The sequence below is a fragment of the Mchenga conophoros genome, linkage group LG2 (genome assembly GCF_057382185.1).
Source record: "Mchenga conophoros isolate Kocher_MC1m ecotype Shallow Benthic linkage group LG2, M_conophoros_male_GT1.1, whole genome shotgun sequence".
Lineage (NCBI taxonomy): Eukaryota > Metazoa > Chordata > Actinopteri > Cichliformes > Cichlidae > Mchenga > Mchenga conophoros.
In genome coordinates, this window is record NC_140527.1 from 8,835,635 (window position 1) to 8,854,306 (window position 18,672).

The 18,672-nt window shown below is 40.1% G+C and overlaps 1 protein-coding gene across 5 annotated transcripts; it reads left to right on the forward strand.

Annotated features, from left to right (window-relative positions):
• The first annotated feature begins 60 nt into the window (after positions 1-60).
• spmap2l (sperm microtubule associated protein 2 like) lies at positions 61-12,098 on the forward strand. Of its 5 annotated transcripts, XM_085285579.1 has the most exons (8): positions 61-300; positions 392-422; positions 1,948-2,004; positions 2,448-2,582; positions 4,478-4,606; positions 7,722-7,863; positions 8,358-8,492; positions 9,182-12,098. In XM_085285579.1, exons 1-8 carry the CDS (start codon positions 282-284, stop codon positions 9,311-9,313), a joined length of 780 nt encoding a protein of 259 aa, XP_085141705.1. In that variant the 5' UTR covers positions 61-281; the 3' UTR covers positions 9,314-12,098. The 5 variants fall into 5 exon arrangements, with proteins under 5 accessions (XP_085141705.1, XP_085141697.1, XP_085141724.1 ...); XM_085285571.1 differs by having other exon boundaries at positions 392-2,004; positions 2,402-2,582; XM_085285598.1 differs by lacking the exon at positions 2,448-2,582.
• The last annotated feature ends 6,574 nt before the right edge of the window (positions 12,099-18,672 follow it).

Below are 18,672 nucleotides of genomic sequence, written 5' to 3' on the forward strand. Positions count from 1 at the left end.
AGTCACTTCACACCATTGGAGCACATTTATATTTTGAATCGAGCTCTCCAGAATGCCACAGCAACAGTAGGCCTCCCAACTGACCTAGAAGTGTCCACTTTCCTTATAACGTTCAGCTTCTGAAGTCTTGAGTGGGCCGGATGGTTGAGTTAACCACACAGACTCCAGTTTCAGGGCGTCCTCAGGTGTGGAGCTGGTTGCTAAGGACTCCTGCTGTGGCTATGGAGAGAGTAATGTGACATCAAGCTGACGCATCCAGCTCACAGCAGCCGCAAGGGGAGATGGTGTCTGGAAAACAAGGTAAATTTATCACTTTATACATGCAAAATAGTCATCAAATATTGGGGGGTAGCCTTAACTCATTTTTTGCTTTTGTTTTTTATTCTTGCAGCTGTTCAGTCCACATTTGGTCCATCACAGAGGTGAAATGGTTTTGATCTTTATGCCTTTCTCAGAAAGTTAATCATTCTCAATAGATTTGGTGTGTTTGTGTAAAATATTGACCACTATAAGGAGATATTGTGCGTTGCAACATTCCTACCAACAGTCTGCCCCAGGGCAGCTGTGGCTACAACTGTAGCTTGCCTCCATCAGTGTGTGAATGGGTGGATGACTGGGTGTGTAAAGCGCTTTGGGGTCCCTAGGGGGGACTAGTAAAAGCGCTATACAAATACAGGCCATTTAACTATAAACTCAGGAATAAACAGCTGAAACAGCATTTTCTTGCTCAAGAGTTTTCCACCATATCGGGTGTAACAAAATGTAGGTTGTGAGGGGGAAAAAATATCCCCCGATAGGTTGGCGAAGGGAAATCGGTTGCAGAGACGATACTTTTCCAAAAAAAAAAATCTCTTTGTAATTGCATTGGTTGCTTGCAGATTGCTGCAGTTGCCTATAATTTTCATAGAAGATACAAACTTGTCTGCAAACTGAGCAGTGGCGCAACTTTACTGCAAAATAAAAGTTAAAGTTTTTTATGAAGTAGAAAGGTCTCTGTTTCCAGTTTCTGGGGTGTATCACTAACACTCTGAGAGTAGTTGCAGGTAAAGTTGGTGTGTTCCATACAAACTGTGGGCGACTGCTAAAATGTTACTCGTGGACCAGTCAAGGCCTGTGTAGTTGGGGCCTTATTCTAAACATGGCGAGTGCTCATGTGAGTACAAAACCTCAATAGTAGCTAACAGTTTTAAAAAAACTCAGTGTTGAGAATAAAAAGGCTTAAGGCAGGAATGAAGTTAAAAGTAATAAAAAGTCTGGAAGAAAAATTTAGCTTCAAGTCTGGCAAAGAAATTTGAAACTTAAATGTCAGCAATAAACAGTTAAAACACCAAAACTCTTAACAGGTTAGGTAAAATCATGATAAAACCATCTAATTAACATAAAGTCATTAAGAAAGAATAGAAACATTAAGCTAAAAGTCAGGATTAAACCATTTAAAGGAGCTAAAAGTGTAACCAGCTGAAACCAACATAATGAATAAATGGGGGAAATAGTTTGCCTACAGTTTTAGATTAAGCTTTTGATGCTAATACTGATGCAAGCTTAAAACCAACACCTGAAAATTCAAAGCTATGTTGTAAAAATCCATGTTTTATATAATCAGTAACCTCTAGTAGGGAGTATTTTTGGAACATTGCAGATATTAAAGGGGTTAAATGGAGGTGGTGGTGCAAAATAGGAAACCACTGTCATGAAAATGAATGACTCACAGTCAAACTCTGGCATTCGCGTCTTTGCTTTTTGATTGGTGGTAAAGATTTAAAGTTGAAACAGAGATTTTAAAAAAATGAGCGAGACTGTTTGGGAGCCAAAATATGGAAAACCCTAAACAGAGAAGGGAAACTCGCTGAGCGATTGCACAGCCCCGCTTTGGGCCCACAGTCCCTGAAATACACTCGTATTTATTGTTAGTTTTTGCTGTTTTGTGAATGCTGTGTCGTTTGACAGAATCTTGGAGTTGGCTCAACACAAAACCTCAAAAACAGTCTGGGCCACGACTCCTTGGTGAGTAGCTGACTCACACGAGCATCTTCCCCTTGATTAAAACCGAATTCTTTCTGCACACAGACTTTTTGTAACGCCACAATGGCCACTATTCATCACACGTCTGTTTTTAAAGCCCTAAACATTTTGAGCATACTTAGTTCTCTTCCAGCTGTTACATCATTTGAAAATTGACTTAAAACTGACTCCCAAGAATTCAGGAGCCTATGTGGTCAGTGTTTCCTTCTTTTGAGTGCAATTTCTCCAAAGTGCATAATTAAAGACAGATGTCTGGCACCCACCGAATGTGTGTTTAAAAGAGAAAAACAATAGAGAAATGAGAAGAATTTATGGTTTGTTGATTGAATGGATCTTTTTTTTTTCTTTGGGAAAATATTTATTCTGCCTCTGCACAAAGATGCTTATCATCACAGCTCCTTTTTGGAAACCTTTCCATTGATCAGTGAGAAGCTGAGCTGGGGCAACCAGGGGCCTGTATGGCCCATCTCCGCTTCAGCGCTCGGAGCCGCTCCAAGTGCAAGAATCCAATACCTATCCAGGCACAAAAGAGATTTCTCAGCAAGGGAGGACCACCGGAGGTAACTGTAGCCCGGCTGTTCCTCCAACATTATTGATGACTCTATCAAAAAGACATGAGAGGGAGGGCTGTTTGTGATCAGAGCAGTGTACACAAGCTTTTTATGTTGTGATGCATCAACATATTTGTGTGGAAATCTTCGCAGAGCTCTTTAGCACAGAGTAAAGTGATGTTCGGGACTGATGCCAGGTGATCACCCTCGAGAGCTGTCAGGCTCGATTAGTGCTAGCTACAGGTCCACAGCTCTTCTGTTTGTTGTTTCTCCTGCATCAGCTGTCGGATGAGAGGAGCAACGATGTTCAGTGTAACTCAATCAGAAACCCACGCGCAGGAAGTGCAGCTCACTGAACTGCAGTAATAATTCACTGTAACGGAAGATGACACTGATCACCTGCTGGTTTGGTGCAGACCATCAGCTATAGAGGAGCTTGATTCCCGATGCTCACTGCATACATACTGATCCTTTTTTCCCTGCCTCTGATTTGCTGTAAGCTACATCAGTTAAATGTATTTACAGGGCTATTGTATCTGATAATTAGCCTCAATGCCTAATTTAATGAGAGTGCAGGCAAGATGTCTAGTCCGCTTTGTTCATTTCTAATCTGATTATTTGGCTCTGTGGTCAAGGTTTCTTTATCAATAGTGTCACGTTAATTATTTTACTTGGCAGCTGGAACTTTTGAATTTTTCAGGCCAATTAGGTGTGCAGCTAATTATTATTATTTATTATTATTATAATCACTATTTGACTTGATGATCCCTAAATCCAGACAGATGATGTCAGTGTTAATATAAAACAAAGAAAATCAACAAATCCATATATTTGAGAAGCTTTTTTGGCATCTGTAAAGAAAAACAGCCTAAAAAGATGATAGGTAATCACTGAAAATCTTTTCAGATGTATTAGAAAATTAATATGTTAACATGTAAAATCATTAATCAAAGGTACGTTCTTTAATTACCCTTTAATTAAAGGTTTCACCACAAGGGGCAGTGTTGAAATGTGCAGCTTCTTTTTGCTCGCCCTCAGTTTTTTGCCTTTTCCGGGTCACCATTTAAGTTAAGATACCTTTCTGAAAAAAGACTACATTACTTAAATACACCATCTTGTGGTATAAATTGGTATTGCACAAAAATACATTCCAGCCCCATTTCAACTTCAGCAAACGTCTCTCCAGCATAATACATAATACATAGACACTATGGACATGAAGTCATAGCAGTTGGTTCTTCACATTATAGTGACAACTATAATTATTTTAAGCTCAGGAATTTACAATAGTTACCTTTAACAATTAAATATTTTCTGATTTCTGCTTTTTAAGAGAAAATTGCTCAAATTTGAACTGTTGTGTGGATAAATTGTTTGTGGTGGCAATTTTGTACTTTTTACTCAGCTTTTTTAGATTAGAGGAGTGGATCGTTAGTTCAAGATAACGGCATTAACAACAAGAGTAAGATTTTGTATTTTTTATTGCTAGTGTCAACAAATGCCATGAAAAGTCCAAAACCAATTTGTTAATCTTTCTATGTGCCATTCGTCTTTTTTATTGATATAAAAAGTTTGATCAGATTTTTTCCTCGTTATTTGAATCAGGAAGGATTCTGCATCGGTGACACACCGTCGAGGAGCAAAACAATGCGAAGCGAGCATTTAACCTCGAGTGTCACTCCGCAGTCTCGGCTGCGTAATGAAATTTAAATGTTTTTCCGGCTGCATTTTCCACTCATTCCCCCGTCATCAGCTGAACACTGACACTTAACCATTGTTCTGAATTGCCCCTTCATCATCATCCCCTCCTCCTACTTTCTTCTTTCTGGCTCAAGACAATGTTTTGTTCCAGACACACAACACAGCACATAATGGGCACGCTAATGGCTTCCATTTTCCTGCAGGAAGGAGGAGGAGGCGACGGCGAGCCTCTTCAGGAAGACCCAGCGACCTTCCTCCAAGACGTCCCAGTACGAAAACACCCTGCGTTTGTCGACACCCAGAACCAGGACTCGAAGCTCCCAGGATGCAGGGTAAAAGCCTCAGTGCATGCTAAACTTAATCCATGTGTGTTCATGTTACATGCAAACATATTATCTTTGCAGCTGGAGAGCCCTGCACAATAAGCATCTTCTACTTCTACTTCTCTATTTCAATGTGAACCATTTCCAAATGATCTGTCTGAAACAGCTGTTACATGTAACCTACAGGTCAATCAGTGACACTCAAGGGATACTATTTCCTCTGACGTCTAGGCATAAGAAGCATCAAACCCGTGCTTGGTTTAAATGTTTTTATGCAACACAAGATGGGATGGAAACGTTTTTTGTTTCTGGTCATAAAAAATGAAAACACAAAACCTTCTCCTTCACGGTTGTCTCCTTGGAGGCTATCACCAGATCGTCCTGTTTCAGGAATACCAGGTCCATCACAGGTGACGCCTCGCACCCCACCCACCACTGACCCTGGTCAGTGCCTCAGGGCAGTCAGGTCCCACACCTCCAGACTCACAGCACCTTCTTCCCCTGAGCCATTTAGACTGTTAACAAACACTATCTCCTCACAAACCACCACTGCCCACCCACCTCACCAATCTGAGCCACGGTCTGAGTAACTCTCATCACTCATGTCACTCACATACAGACTCCATTCAGACCAAGTCTTTTCTTTGCACTACCTCCAAGCACTTTGCTCTCCAATGTGTGCCTTTCCATTGTTTTGTATATATTCCTCCAGTTTATATGTATTCCTCTAGACTGTATATATCTCTTCTGTTTGCTATTTTTTTCCTGATGTTTTTACTATTCATAAAAAATTTTTTACTCCTGCACAGTTGGCGTGGAGCACCCATAATTTCATTTTACACGTAGAATGGCAATAAAGGGCTATTCTATTCTTGATCTCCCCTCAAGTGCTTCAAACGGTTTGAAGGTGTTTGAAGGTCCCTGGTGTTTTTGCGTCATCTGCAACATCAAATTAGCACAGAGGGCAAACATCAACCACTGTATCAAACACAATGAGCGACCATGATCAACTTTCCCAGTCATGGTTTAAGTCCCAGACTATAAGGAAAAATGCCACAAAGATCACCACTGATAATCTTTTTAGTCTAGGACTAGGCTTAATCCTAGTCTGGGAAACAAACACCATAATTTTTCTTTTCAGAGATTAACAGAGAGCTAGATGTCCGATTGCAACTCCCAGGTATTTAACCTCTAGTGAGGTAGACATCTTTGCACATGACGACCCTCAGGACCACCTCGGAGGTGATAACCCCACCACAGGTTAAATACCAAGACTCATCCAAATGAAACATTTTAAAAAACCTTTTCTCCCCAAATCGTTTGGGCTATAACATCCTGACGAGTCTGAGAGAAGACATTCAACAAAAAATGGCCGTAACTGTGCACAGCACTGTTAAAATATCTTTCCTTGGTCACCACTGGAAGCTGTCCAGAGGTGCTCAAGGAGAGGGCCTCAAAGGGGCAGCAGACAAGCTGAAAGATTTTCTTTTTGCGGAGGGAATCTTTCTTTGCCTGTTATATGAGCCATGCTGCTGTTTTAGAGATTAACATGATCAGTAACACAATTTATCATATATCACACAATTAAGGACCTACCGTCTACCAGTTTTCCAGATGTGAGGTGTCTTAACATGGAGCTTACTTACCGTAGATTAGTCCTGCATTGATGCAAATAAAATCACGAGTCTTTTATTTTGTTGCAATACTTTGGCAACTCTGAGCTTTTTAAGACTAAACACTAAATCAATTGTGTAGTAAGAAGTTTATAAATAAATGCATTTTCATTAAGTAAAAGCTTATGTGACTCAGTTTGGTTTGGTGGATTTGAAATTTTACATGGTATATTTATATATTTCCCCCATTTGCCATTATGTCAAACTGCTCGTTACTGCTTCGGCGTTGAGAAGCATATAAGCAGCAGCCAGACAAACTCTTTGAGCTGTCTGTTTTAAACGATATTTCCACGGCCCCCCATCACATGTCAAACTCCAAAGCCTTTATTCTCCCTGCAGGAGCTCACATGCAAACCAAAGTCTCAAGTTTAATTCCAGCAGAATGTAACAAATCATAAAGTTAAATCTGAGAAGGCCGAGCAGAGGATCAGGCCCAACACTGTGCAGTGTGAGGAAGCCAGCGTTCGTACATCTGTTATTTCAGTGACAGACTGTGGAAGAGCGAGGAGACGAGACAATAGAGCTTATTGTCCAAGGCTCAGCACCTCTGGGACCCTCGTAGACTGCCGCGGAAGTCTTTTTATAAATCCCGAGCCCAGCGGCAGCAGCTGAACATGTAGTTGGATGGAGTGAGATGCATCCCAGGTTTTGTTTGTTTGTTTGTTTGTTTCAAATCAGTACAAGTTGATGTCTGCATTTTTTAGGCTACAAATATCACAGTGATTGCTGTTTTAATGTCCTGTATAAGAAGTAACAATTGCCAGACTCTCATCTTGTTGCTCTAAGAGATACAGACGGATAAATGAGTGAGACAAAACAAAGCAGATAAAATCAAACTCAAAAAGGAGATTGTGAAGAAAAAAAGCGCAGAGTAAGCCAAAATGATTTGGGAGCATTTCTGTATCTGATCCTGTAGTGAAGATAAGCTGAACTACTGAGGCAATAATTATACATAAATGGAAGCACACGAAGACTGAATAATAACAAGCAAACTGGACACACGATCAGGCAATAAACTACCCAAAAAAGCTTAAATGTTGTAAATATTCTCTTTTTTTTTTGACATTTTTCCTTTATTAGGCTGTGACAGAGTTTTGTTGTACTTACATGACGCACATCTTAGTCACTTTCCCAGTAAGGTTTACTCATTTAGCTTTGTCTGTTTGTTTTCTAGCTTTTGGCCTTATCCGTGCCTTCAATGGGAATGAAAGTTTCACCATACCATAGTGTTTAGAATACTTATCAGCTTATCTTTAACATGTATTTGCATATTTTTTGAAGCTGCGTGGCAGAGAGCTGCTGGTACTGACAAGAATGATAAAGATTTTGAGGATTATTTGAGGAACACGATTGTGCGAGGCCTAATGTAAGAAGAATGTGAGAATTATGAAGCCCTGCATTATCAGGGGTTTATTTCTCACGGTATAAGATGCCGTCTGCTTGTCCCACAGGCCTCCTCACACGCCTCAGTGTGAAAAAAACTGTCCTGTGTGGCACACCGATCCCAGGGTGAAAAGTGCCGTGATCACACCTCGACTGCTGCAGCTTTCCAAACCCAAACTCGCACATCCGGACTTCCAGAGGAGCAGGGAGGTAAGAGGAGCAGAGCAGATCATTTCAGAAACAAATCCGTGCAAACATCCATGCTCTTTTTCAGTTTGGTGCCTCATGGCTTCTTGTGTAATCACAGGGAGGCTTAATCACACACGCTTTTGTGAAATATGCTTTCAATATTTTATTGGCATAGATTCAGCTTGAAAATTGTTGTTTTTTTGGTGGTGAAAGAATTTGTTTAATGGGGTTTACACTGCATTGAATTAGCTGTAATAGGAAAAAAAGAAATAAAAGCCACATATTTGTAGCTTAAAAGATAAAATCTTTTGAGGTTCGGGTAATTAGGAACTTTTCTTCCACGTAATTGTTAGCAGCCACTTTGATCTAAACTAAATGTTTTAAACCTCGGGCTCTTAAATTTTTTGCACCTAAATGTGAAGTGGTCGAGCAGATTTATAAACAAATCAGCCTTCCTCTGTCTCTGCAGGGATGTGTTGTGAAAGTAGAAACTAATACCTTCTGTTCGTCTGCAGAGCGTTGCTTCCATCGTCTCTCTCTCATCCAGAAAAGCTCGCATCTCGCAGAGACTCGTCCAGCTGTCGCTGCCCAGACTGAAGGAGAGCAACATCTGCTGCACACTTGGACGTCCAGAGGAATCCATCTGGACTGTAAGTGCTCTCACTAACACAGCATCACCCCATGTCACTAAATACTGTACTACTTTTAGTCTAGCATGCAGACTCCAAGAACAAGAAGTGTGTTCTTATTTTATCATTTCTTCATCCTCTTGGAGGCCACTTAAAAGAGCCGGTGTTGCTGGTGGCCTTATTTTACACCTTTGCAACCTCTGAAATTTCCCCAGCAAACCCTCACATACTCTGTTACAGATAGTATAACACCAACATTAGTCTAACCCCAAGTTTATGATGCCAAATAAATACCATCAGGAGGCTCAAAGACCAGTAATGTGCGGCTTTTAAGGAACACTAGAAAAGTCTTTCAGCAAAGCATAAATTAAAACTGTTTGTTAGGGTTGTGTATTCAACATCGCACTGTCAATTCAAATATTTTCCAGCTGTGTGAACCAGTTGTTTTACATCATAAAAACCTTGTTTTAATGAACTGTGACACTTTCCAATAATTATAATCAGGCAAATGAATACTTAATGTCGTTCTGCCGATGGAGAAATTCTGGGACTTGTTTTGCAGGATGCCTTTTATGTTTTGATGAAGGTCATAAAAATGCAGCATAATTACCAGCTTTTACCACTAGAGTTTAAATTTTTATTGCTCACTTATTCTTTTTTTCCAAGTGGCTGTGATTAATGGAATTTAATGTTTGAATCTCAATAATAAGGTTTCAAGAGCAGCGAGGAGAGCCACAGCGAGCGCTCGCATTGAGATGCTGGCAGAACCAAAGCAGCTTTCCAAGGACTACATCCCACCACGAGACCCAGAGTGGAGCCGGAAAAACGTCCAGTCCATCTGAGTGCGCGTCGCCATCGAGTCGGTGTTTCACCAGACTGAACTCTTTGTGTTTTCCACCCCAGACTAAAGCAGAAACATTTAAAGGTCGAAATTCAGATCCTGTATTCGTGTTTCTGTGCTTTATTTACATTCACAGCCTCTTTAATGGTAATTATGACAGTTATTTCGAGCGAGTTATGAACAGAAAAAGTAGTACCAAGAATGAACCCCCGACTTACTGTGAAATTAATGACGAGCCAGAGAGATCCAACAGGGAAACACTGGAGTGTCTGTCTCTGTGTAGCTCTGTCGTCATCATCATCAGCATGTCTATGAAATCTTAAATGAGTTAGCGTTGGACTGGATATGGCTGACATGATATATTGCTGGTTTAAATCTCTGATGCCTTGGCAGATTGAGGGAGTAATGTTAAGAATAAAAACATGTCTGTGGCTCTCTCTGTCTACAGTCTGCAGCTTTTGTCTGAGCCTTGGCACGATACTGCGATCCACGTGGTTTTTGCCTTTGCAGCCGAGCAGGATTCTGCATTTTATTACAACCATGTGTGTATGAATCTATAAACACTCTCAGAGTCATGTCACAAATCTCTGGATTTTTTTTTTCAGGGTAAAGTAGAAGCTATTCAGAAGCTGCTCCTATGTCAAAGGTCATGACTTTGACATAGGGTGCCGGGACATCATCGTGAAAATCCTGCTGTTATCTTATTTACAACACTGGCTGCTGTAACTAAGCGCTTTGTAAAAAATTGCTCATCCATTATTCTAGAGTGAACCTACAACCCACTGTGAGGCTAATCAGGGATTAGCCGGCTGCAATCACGACATCCAACCGTGAGGTGTAAAGAAGGCAGAGGAGGTGGCGAGGATGGAGGCAAAGCAAATAATAAAAAGTAGAAATCCTGTTAGCTGAGAAAACGTTCTCAGAGGTGGGAATTTGACTGAGATGCAAGAGGAGTCAAAAAATCGTTTAGTTTCTCCATTTATGCTTTGCATTTAACATGATTTTAAACAGTTCCCCCTTAATTTACCTTAAACATTTATTCATGAGAGTAAAGCAAAAAATAAGAATTTCCACCTCTGCAACTGTTTACATTGTTGTTTAGATCCACATCTGTCCTGATATGACCTTTGACATTTCAGATACAAAAAGGACTTGCTTTATCATTTTGTCATATTAGACACCCAAAGACAGTCTTTGGGATCGTGCTGAAAAATGAAGCTGTAGTCAATCGGATGCTTTCCAGACAATATTGCACAGTGATAATTTTCCGCATTTACAATTCAATCGCTTTTGACATGAATCCCAACACCACTGGCTGAAATGCAGCCCAAACCACAATAGAGCCACCACCATGTTTTACAGATGGCTGTAGAGACTCACTGTTGTACCTCTCCTCCTGACCTCCTCCGTGCAAGGAAATACTGCTGATGATTTAAATCAAAAACTTTTAATCTGGACTCCATGAGTCCTGATTTCATTCCAGCTCTTGTGTAATTTGGCAAAAACCTTTTCTCCCTGTTTCCCTCCCATAAGGATGTCTTCTTTCAGGCTTTAACCCTCACCCTGAAACTATTTCTGCTGAGGCTTCAGTGAACAGTAGATGAATCAACTGAAGGATCCCAGGACTGACCTGAAAATGGGTGGGATAAAACAGCAAAAGCCAGAGAAAAACACTTTCTGAAAAAGTAGCAGCAAAAGCTTCAGTAAAAAGACAGCAACTGGCTGAGGCGGGTACATTTTGCTCTCCTGAGTTGAACTATCATGCGAGTTGTACCGTGATTCCAGGTTAACAATAGTGTGCTCAAAGTAGCAAGTGTAAATATGCAAATCTTTGAGACTAAACAAGAAATATTGATAGCACGTCAGGTCCTGAAGGGTGTGAGCATTTCTTTACTCCTCTTTTTTTACAGCTTATAAACGGAGCCGTTTTAAATAAAATGATGAGTCCATTTATTTTATGTCCACGCCCACGTTTGTTTTGCCGCCGGGACTTTGTTTCTGTGTCTTTGCTGTCTTTGCGTTTCACTTCACTTTTATCTCTCACATGTGTGTTTTGCCAGCAGCCTGACACAGGATGTTTTGCTGCTGTATGGTTAGTCCACACCTTCTGCTAAATACAGGAAGCAGTTAAAGTGAGATGTTCTTAGGGTGATGATGCAGTCACTCATGGCACAATGTTCATGTTATAAAACCGTCCTGTTTTAGACCCGAGTTTAAAACTAATATTTACCAGTCCGGTTATGAAGATCCTTCAGAATTACCACAGATAAATCGTAGTATTTAAGAATTCATTTATCTCTTTCATTCCTGTTTGCATGGCATTGCTCTGCAAACAACTGTGTCAGGGTGGAGTTACAGGGACTTTCTACAAACAAAATCCCTTTGGTAAATATTTCCCAGAGCAGTGAGAACCTGGCAACCACAGCAGCAGCTCTGCCTGCTGCTTCTGTGGTTTTGAACTAATACATCTGCTGGACTTCAGTCTGCAAACTCTTTTAATCAACCACCATTTATATGCATATAAGTTGAGGTAAAAGCAGAACTTCTATATGAGTTCACTTTGGGTTATTTCTTTTGAGTAAATGTTCCAGAACCAGACAAAACAGATAAGTGAAAAATGGTCAGGAGGAGGAAAGGATGCCAGAGTGTAAATCCCAAGTGCCTGAAAGTGTGTCATAAGTCCAAGGATGTTCAAATTTTAGTTTGGAAAGCGGGTTAGAGGTCTGTCTGCGGGCCTACAAGTGTCTAAACAGGATTGTGTACTTCCTTTAACCCTTGTATGGTGTTCGGGTCTGTGAGACCCGTGTTCAGTTTTTTTCAAAAGAAAAATTAAACAATTAATTATTTTTTCACGTGTAAATGTGTCTTTCCACTCACTCCACTTGATTATAACTGATTTATTTATAACATTTTATATAAAAGAAAAACGAGAAGCACATTAATTCATAAATGTGATCTAACAAAGGTAAAGGGAAAAAATTAACCATGTTTGCTGTTCATATGTCTTGTAATTGGGATGAAGTAAACATCTGTTGAGTAATTTAACATAAAATTGTTTGATAGTGTTAATTTGGAAAGCCAAAACTCTAGCGGGTCCACCAGACCCATGAACACTGGCTGAGTAACAAAAATACGAACACCACACAAGGGTTAATATCCCCAAGTAGTTCAGAGGTGGTTTGCCGTTAGTGTAGATGTCTTTTCGCAATCATGTAACATTGGTCAGCACTGCAAAATGCATTTTAAATATCTGTACTCAGTGTTGTTGTTGTTTTTTAGTTTTATAGCCATTTAAAAGGACAAATCTTTACAAATATAAGTGCTGATCTCTCTGTGATGTGTTGACTTTTAATATGTGGGTGAAATTTCTGAGTAAGTGAGTGGTGCTGGACCTATTAGAAAATGAGGAGTGTTCTTTCAGAAAGAACTTTGCTATTAATAGCACATAAACAATGACATGCATTAAGTCTGACACCCTGCTGAAGGTCTTTAAAGCATCACTGTGTGCGCTTGAGACTAAGTATCCCATGCTTCTGTGTGCACAGGATCACCAAGCTGACTCTTAATTTCAATGATTATCTTCAGTTAAAGCTTTTTATACAAGGTGTCGATTCTTGGATTGATGACAGATTATGGCTACCTGTGTTTTTTCTTCTGTTTGGCTTTTGAATAACATCAAGTGATGTTCAGTTTTGTTAGTTTTTATAATGCAAATGATCCAAAAATGAATTTTCAGTTATCTGTAAAGTTTGAAATCAGTTCAGTCTAAAACTAACTGCTGTTAAACTAATAAAACGTCAAGTTGGGCCTTTAAGATACAGAAAACAACTCAACCAGAAAGATTAAAACACACAGGAAGTCTCAGTCAGAGTTCAGGAAGCTAAAAGAGATTATCTATTTTGTTTTTCTGTCCTGGTGGTTAAAATGATCAGAACAGTTGCCCTTTTACTGGACCAAAAAAAAGTGAGTTGCAAACTGAGCAGTGCAGATTCCTCGCAGCTCTGCAGAGTCCTCTTAGCAACACACAAAACCAGACTCCATTCAAATTCTGCTCACACGCTCATCGGGGAGGCAGAACATCCTTTCGCTGGAGTGACTCGAGGACAGGCGCAAACATTTCCTCTGCCAAACATGATGAGAGCAAGAACATCAGCCTCACTTCCACAGCTCCATGACCTTTGACCCTTTACAACATCAGCCGAAGTCTTCATGTTTATTTCTGCAAGTGTTTGGCCCAGACCAGCAAACCTGAGCACTCGGCCCTCAAACACTTAAATTACTTTACCTGTGTACACAGCGGTGAATCCTGAATGTGAGACTTCATGAAGTGTTCGAACATATGTTTGGTGTCACAGCACCAAAACATATTTCTTAGTATTGTGAGTATTTTAATGCCAAGGAACCTATGGGCATTGTTGGGAAGGTTACTTTTCAAATGTATTCCACTACAGATTACAAAATACATGCCTCAAAATGTATTTTGTAACGTATTCCGTTACGTTACTCAATGAGAGTAACGTATTCTGAATACTTTGGATTACTTAAGTGAGGCCCATGAGGCTACATTCTTTTGAGCAATGCCTGTAACACTCTGCCTATTGCCTTCATATTAAATAATTAAAAAAATATTTCTTCACGTCATTATGAGATGCGAGATTGCAGGGATTTGAGCCTCTTAATGCGTGTTTTGTTTGGGTTTCCACCGGTATGGAATTACCAAAAATAGAGAGGGCATAGTCGAACATATGAAACAGGAAAAGACCGCCATGTAATCCCTTTATTTCAACAAAGTAACTGTATTCTACATACCACCTTTTTAAACGGTAACTATAACGGAATACAGTTACTCATATTTTGTATTCTAAATACGTCATGACGGTGCATGTATTCTGTTACTCCCCTGGTATAACACTGGTTATGGGTGATCCGAGCATCCACCAGCCTTTTACCTTACTTCTCATATAACACTTTTTTACTCTACTTGAGCACTCAAAGCGCTTTGCACAACTTGCCTCATGCCTTTTTTTCACCTAAGTGATTTCTATCTAATGTGCAGCATTCCTTTGGCTTTCCTTATTATGATCTGCAAATCCGGTCGTTAAGTGATGACGTGACGAATCCTACTTCCGGGCCTAAAGTAGTCGGCGTTTAATATGGCTTTTGTGTTGTTAACATGTTCAATGTTATGTATTTTCTTCTGTTTAATCTCAAAAAGCTCCTAAAACAGTCAGTGATCACTGTTGACCTCGCTCGGCTTTTATTACCACTAATCATTTATTTAAGCTCAGTTTTTAAAACTTTAGGATGTAACTACAGCCCAGCCCATGCAGCAGTATATGAATGACTAACCTCGTATTGTGGATGGATTATCTCAGTTGTTCTCCTGGTTGAAGTTTGGTCCTTTTACAGCATCCTGCCATGCGATTACATTTGTTCCTGACCGAGAACACTCACGTTAACATTTATCGAGTGGAAATAAAGTTAGCTTGTTTATATTATGCTAACATAGCTGTGTCACTAGCGATCACGTAGCACATCATTATATACCAGCTAGCCCAACTTCAGTAACCCTACAAACGTCACTGCTGTTTAGTTTTCTGTCTTCATTTATGTTGGAAGTGATAACAGAGCTGTACGTTTTAATTTGTTTCCAAAACCCCGCAGTCAGGACATGCTATATTGTATTTAGATAGAAGCTAGCGAGCTAACTCCCTGCTAACTTCTAACTCCGTTAAATGTCATAAATTCCGTTTTCATGGATGCCTGGATGTTAAACTCAATTGTTACACCTGGTAGAGCAGAACGCTGATCATTTTATTAAAGATGAAAGACTTTAGACAGTTTTTCAACTCTCAGTAATGCCATAGTGATCGTTTGATATATGGACCTGCAGCGGAGTTTAGACCCAGACACGGCTAGTGACGTCAGACTGAACAACCGGATACTTTTAGCTCACACTACAACTCTCTGTTTTACATCACAACACTATGCACTGTGGGTATTTCCCTTAGATAAAGTCTGCCTGTGCATTACTGGTCACACAAGTGATTATAGTGATGAATTTCAAGCCATTTGGATGAGCAATTCTCACATTATGGCTGTAAATTGCCACTGTTACACCAACAGTGACTGCTGCCTGCTCCACCCTGTGTGCATGCACACACAGGCATGCTTGTTTGGCTATGTGAGGACGTTCAAGTACATACCCAAGCATCTTACAACCATCATAACTGAAACCCAGAACCCAAAAAACTTTATGTCTAAATCGAGTCCTGTGATGGGGTATGAGAAAAAACCTCAAACTGATTCTCACAATCGCAACTTTATAAAACTACACAAACTATATTATTGTCTATGATCTGCCTGATTGTGTCTATTTATTATCTTTGGTTTGCTGTTACGAATAACCTCAAACACTTGCTCATGCTGGCTGAGTAGTTCTAAAGCATAGGTGTCAAACTCTGGCCCGCGGGCCAAATTTGGCCCGCAGCCTAATTACATTTGGCCCGCGAAGCCATACCAAATTACTATTAGAGCAGGCCTACTGGTATTATACAGCTAATATATATATTGTTTAGTATTAAGCTTTGCTTGTTCCATATTCAGTTTTTCAGCTAAACTTGTTTGAGTCCATAAGAAAAGATTCATTCTTATATCTGGAGGAAGATTTTTTTTTTTCAATAAATATTAATGTTAGCCCGCGACTTTGTTCCATTTCGAATTTTGGCCCACTGTGTATTTGAGTTTGACACCCCTGTTCTAAAGTATTGTCACCCACAAACCGACTGTTCTGCACAGCCACGGTGTGAATAGAAACAGGTGCAAGTGTCCTATTTTCAAACCATCACAATGTTTTTTTTAGAGAAAAGACAAGAAGAGAGTGAAGATTAGAGACTAAAGGAACACAAACTGATGTTGGAAACTGAACATGTGCTAAAATGAACATGGAGAAAATATCCTACAACATGCACCATACACCTTGTTCACATGGTGCCACCAACGTGTAAATAAAGTGTAGCTTTAAACACGTCTAAATTGAAACACAGACAGGCCAATTACACAGCTTAGTTTCAAGAGCAAACCCTATGAGGTAACTATGGTTAACTACTCATATTAACCCTTTAAACCTGGTGAATCTTCTAACAAACCTGCTGAACTTTTGTACTGTTATAGGCAGTAAAGAAAAGAAAAGTCAACCACATATATCTCCTGAAACCAATTTACAATTTTAAGCAATCCAAACTGTGAGATAAGATGGAGATTTATGAGGAGGCGAAGAGGAGCAGGGTCTGTGATACAATGTGTGTTTTCTACAGGGACTATAAAAAATGCGCTTGTTTTTTCTTTGGTGGGTGTGACTTTTTTCTCTTTCTTTTTACGCTTGGTTGAACAGAGGAAAACACCCCCAGGCTCAGGAAACAGACACCACCACTGTGTGTGTGTGTGTGTGTGTGTGTGTGTGTGTGTGTGTGTGTGTGTGTGTGTGTGTGTGTGTGTGCGTGTGTGTGTGTGTGTGTGTGCTTTGTATTTCTAGACAAGTCCTCTAAAGCCTCTCAATAATTGTGAATGTAAACGCTAATAGGTCATAATTCACGAGTGTGCCAGTTAAAACATCAACTATGAAAAGCAGCTGTGTTAATGAGCAGTGGAACTACCTGTTGGGTCGGTGTTGGTTTCTGCAGAAAGTTCCCACGATCAGGGTTTTTGCTCCTGGCCTCTTGGCAGGAGACCTCCTTTCCTTTTCTCTCACACCAAATTTTCAGTTCAGATAAGTTCAGAACACATTTTCATATCTAAAACGTCAGCAGCATAAGTAAGTTAATGCTCAGAGTAGACTTTAAATTTAATTTTTTTCATTGTCATTGTACTAATACATGCTCATGCTGCTGTATTGTTTTTCCTGTGCTTTTTATTACATTGTTATGTGGTTGCTGGGCAACATGATGATGTCATAATTTAGTTTACGTATAATGAAAGTTTTGTGTATATAATTGATAGAAGTTATTGTCATGAGATGAAAATGATAAGATGCCTTTCAATTCAATTTTATTTATATAGCGCCAAATCACAACAAAAGTCGCCTCAAGGCGCTTCATAGATACAGAGAAAAACCCAACAATCATATGACCCCCTATGAGCAAGCACTTTGGCAACAGTGGGAAGGAAAAACTCCCTTTTAACAGGAAGAAACCTCCGGCAGAACCAGGCTCAGGGAGGGGCGGCCATCTGCTGCGACCGGTTGGGGTGAGAGAAGGAAGACAGGATAAAAGACATGCTGTGGAAGAGAGACAGAGGTTAATAACAGATATGATTCAATGCAGAGAGGTCTATTAATACATAGTGAGTGAGAAAGGTGACTGGAAAGGAAAAACTCAGTGCATCATGGGAATCCCCCGGCAGCCTACGTCTATTGCAGCATAACTAAGGGAGGATTCAGGGTCACCTGGTCCAGCCCTAACTATATGCTTTAGCAAAAAGGAAAGTTTTAAGCCTAATCTTAAAAGTAGAGATAGTGTCTTTAAAAGGTTTTTTTGCAACAAACAGGCGATTTTAACTTGTTTGTAGGAGCTTGCTAGGCAACACAATGACATCATAGCATCTGATATAGATAAGAACCTTCGGGGACCTAATGGGCACCAGTTTTGGTTGCTCATCTCCTGATCATGTAGAAGGAGCTGACGTGAGATTTCTCTGTTGTTTTTCCTCAGCATTTGTTCATACAGTAGCATAGTGCATTTTCACTCGCGTCATCTCATAACTTTAACGCGCTTTCATACGATGACGAGAAAAGGTTAACGTGGTTGCATGGCATCACTATATTAAGCTTAACTACAGGCTACTGCAGAGCTGTGGCCCCCAAATGGTGTACCTTGAGACAAAGCCAGGTGTGTCACAGGATATTTTGGATATTAATGCATTATATAACTGCTTAAAAATTTACTAATTTACTGCTGCTTACTTTACAGATTAAATTCCCTTTAAGTTAAACCCTTCTGTTAAAGGGAACTGAAGTCTGTTTGCACAGTTTGCTGGATGACGGTAAATAAGATGGAATGTGAACTAAGGGAGCATCAAGGGCTCTGTTTGACAGCAAGAAGGTTAATTAGTTGTCTAATCATAATTAAATACCAGTGCAAATGACCCAACACCCAAGAAAGGAGAAAAAAAGATGCTTTCTGAAGGCAGGATCACAAAAGTTCCCTGTCCAGTTCTTTCAGTTGCAATAGGCACACCAGCCTCCCTCACCTTAAGTGCATCATCAGTCAGGAGAGGTTGGGTGTTGCTGAGTCTATGCCAAGCAAGCTAAAGAGGCACTTAAAAATCCCAACCACCCCTTCCAAGAGAAACGATCTATTTATG

What these genes read in the sequence shown, in the direction of transcription:
- spmap2l (XM_085285571.1), top strand. Translation starts at nt 1,929, where the DNA reads ATGCTGTGTCGTTTGACAGAATCTTGGAGTTGGCTCAACACAAAACCT. An exon ending in GTCTGGGCCACGACTCCTTG is followed by an intron (nt 2,005 to 2,401) that starts GTGAGTAGCTGA and finishes CTCTGCACAAAG; the next exon opens with ATGCTTATCATCACAGCTCC. An exon ending in ACTTCCAGAGGAGCAGGGAG is followed by an intron (nt 7,864 to 8,357) that starts GTAAGAGGAGCA and finishes GTTCGTCTGCAG; the next exon opens with AGCGTTGCTTCCATCGTCTC.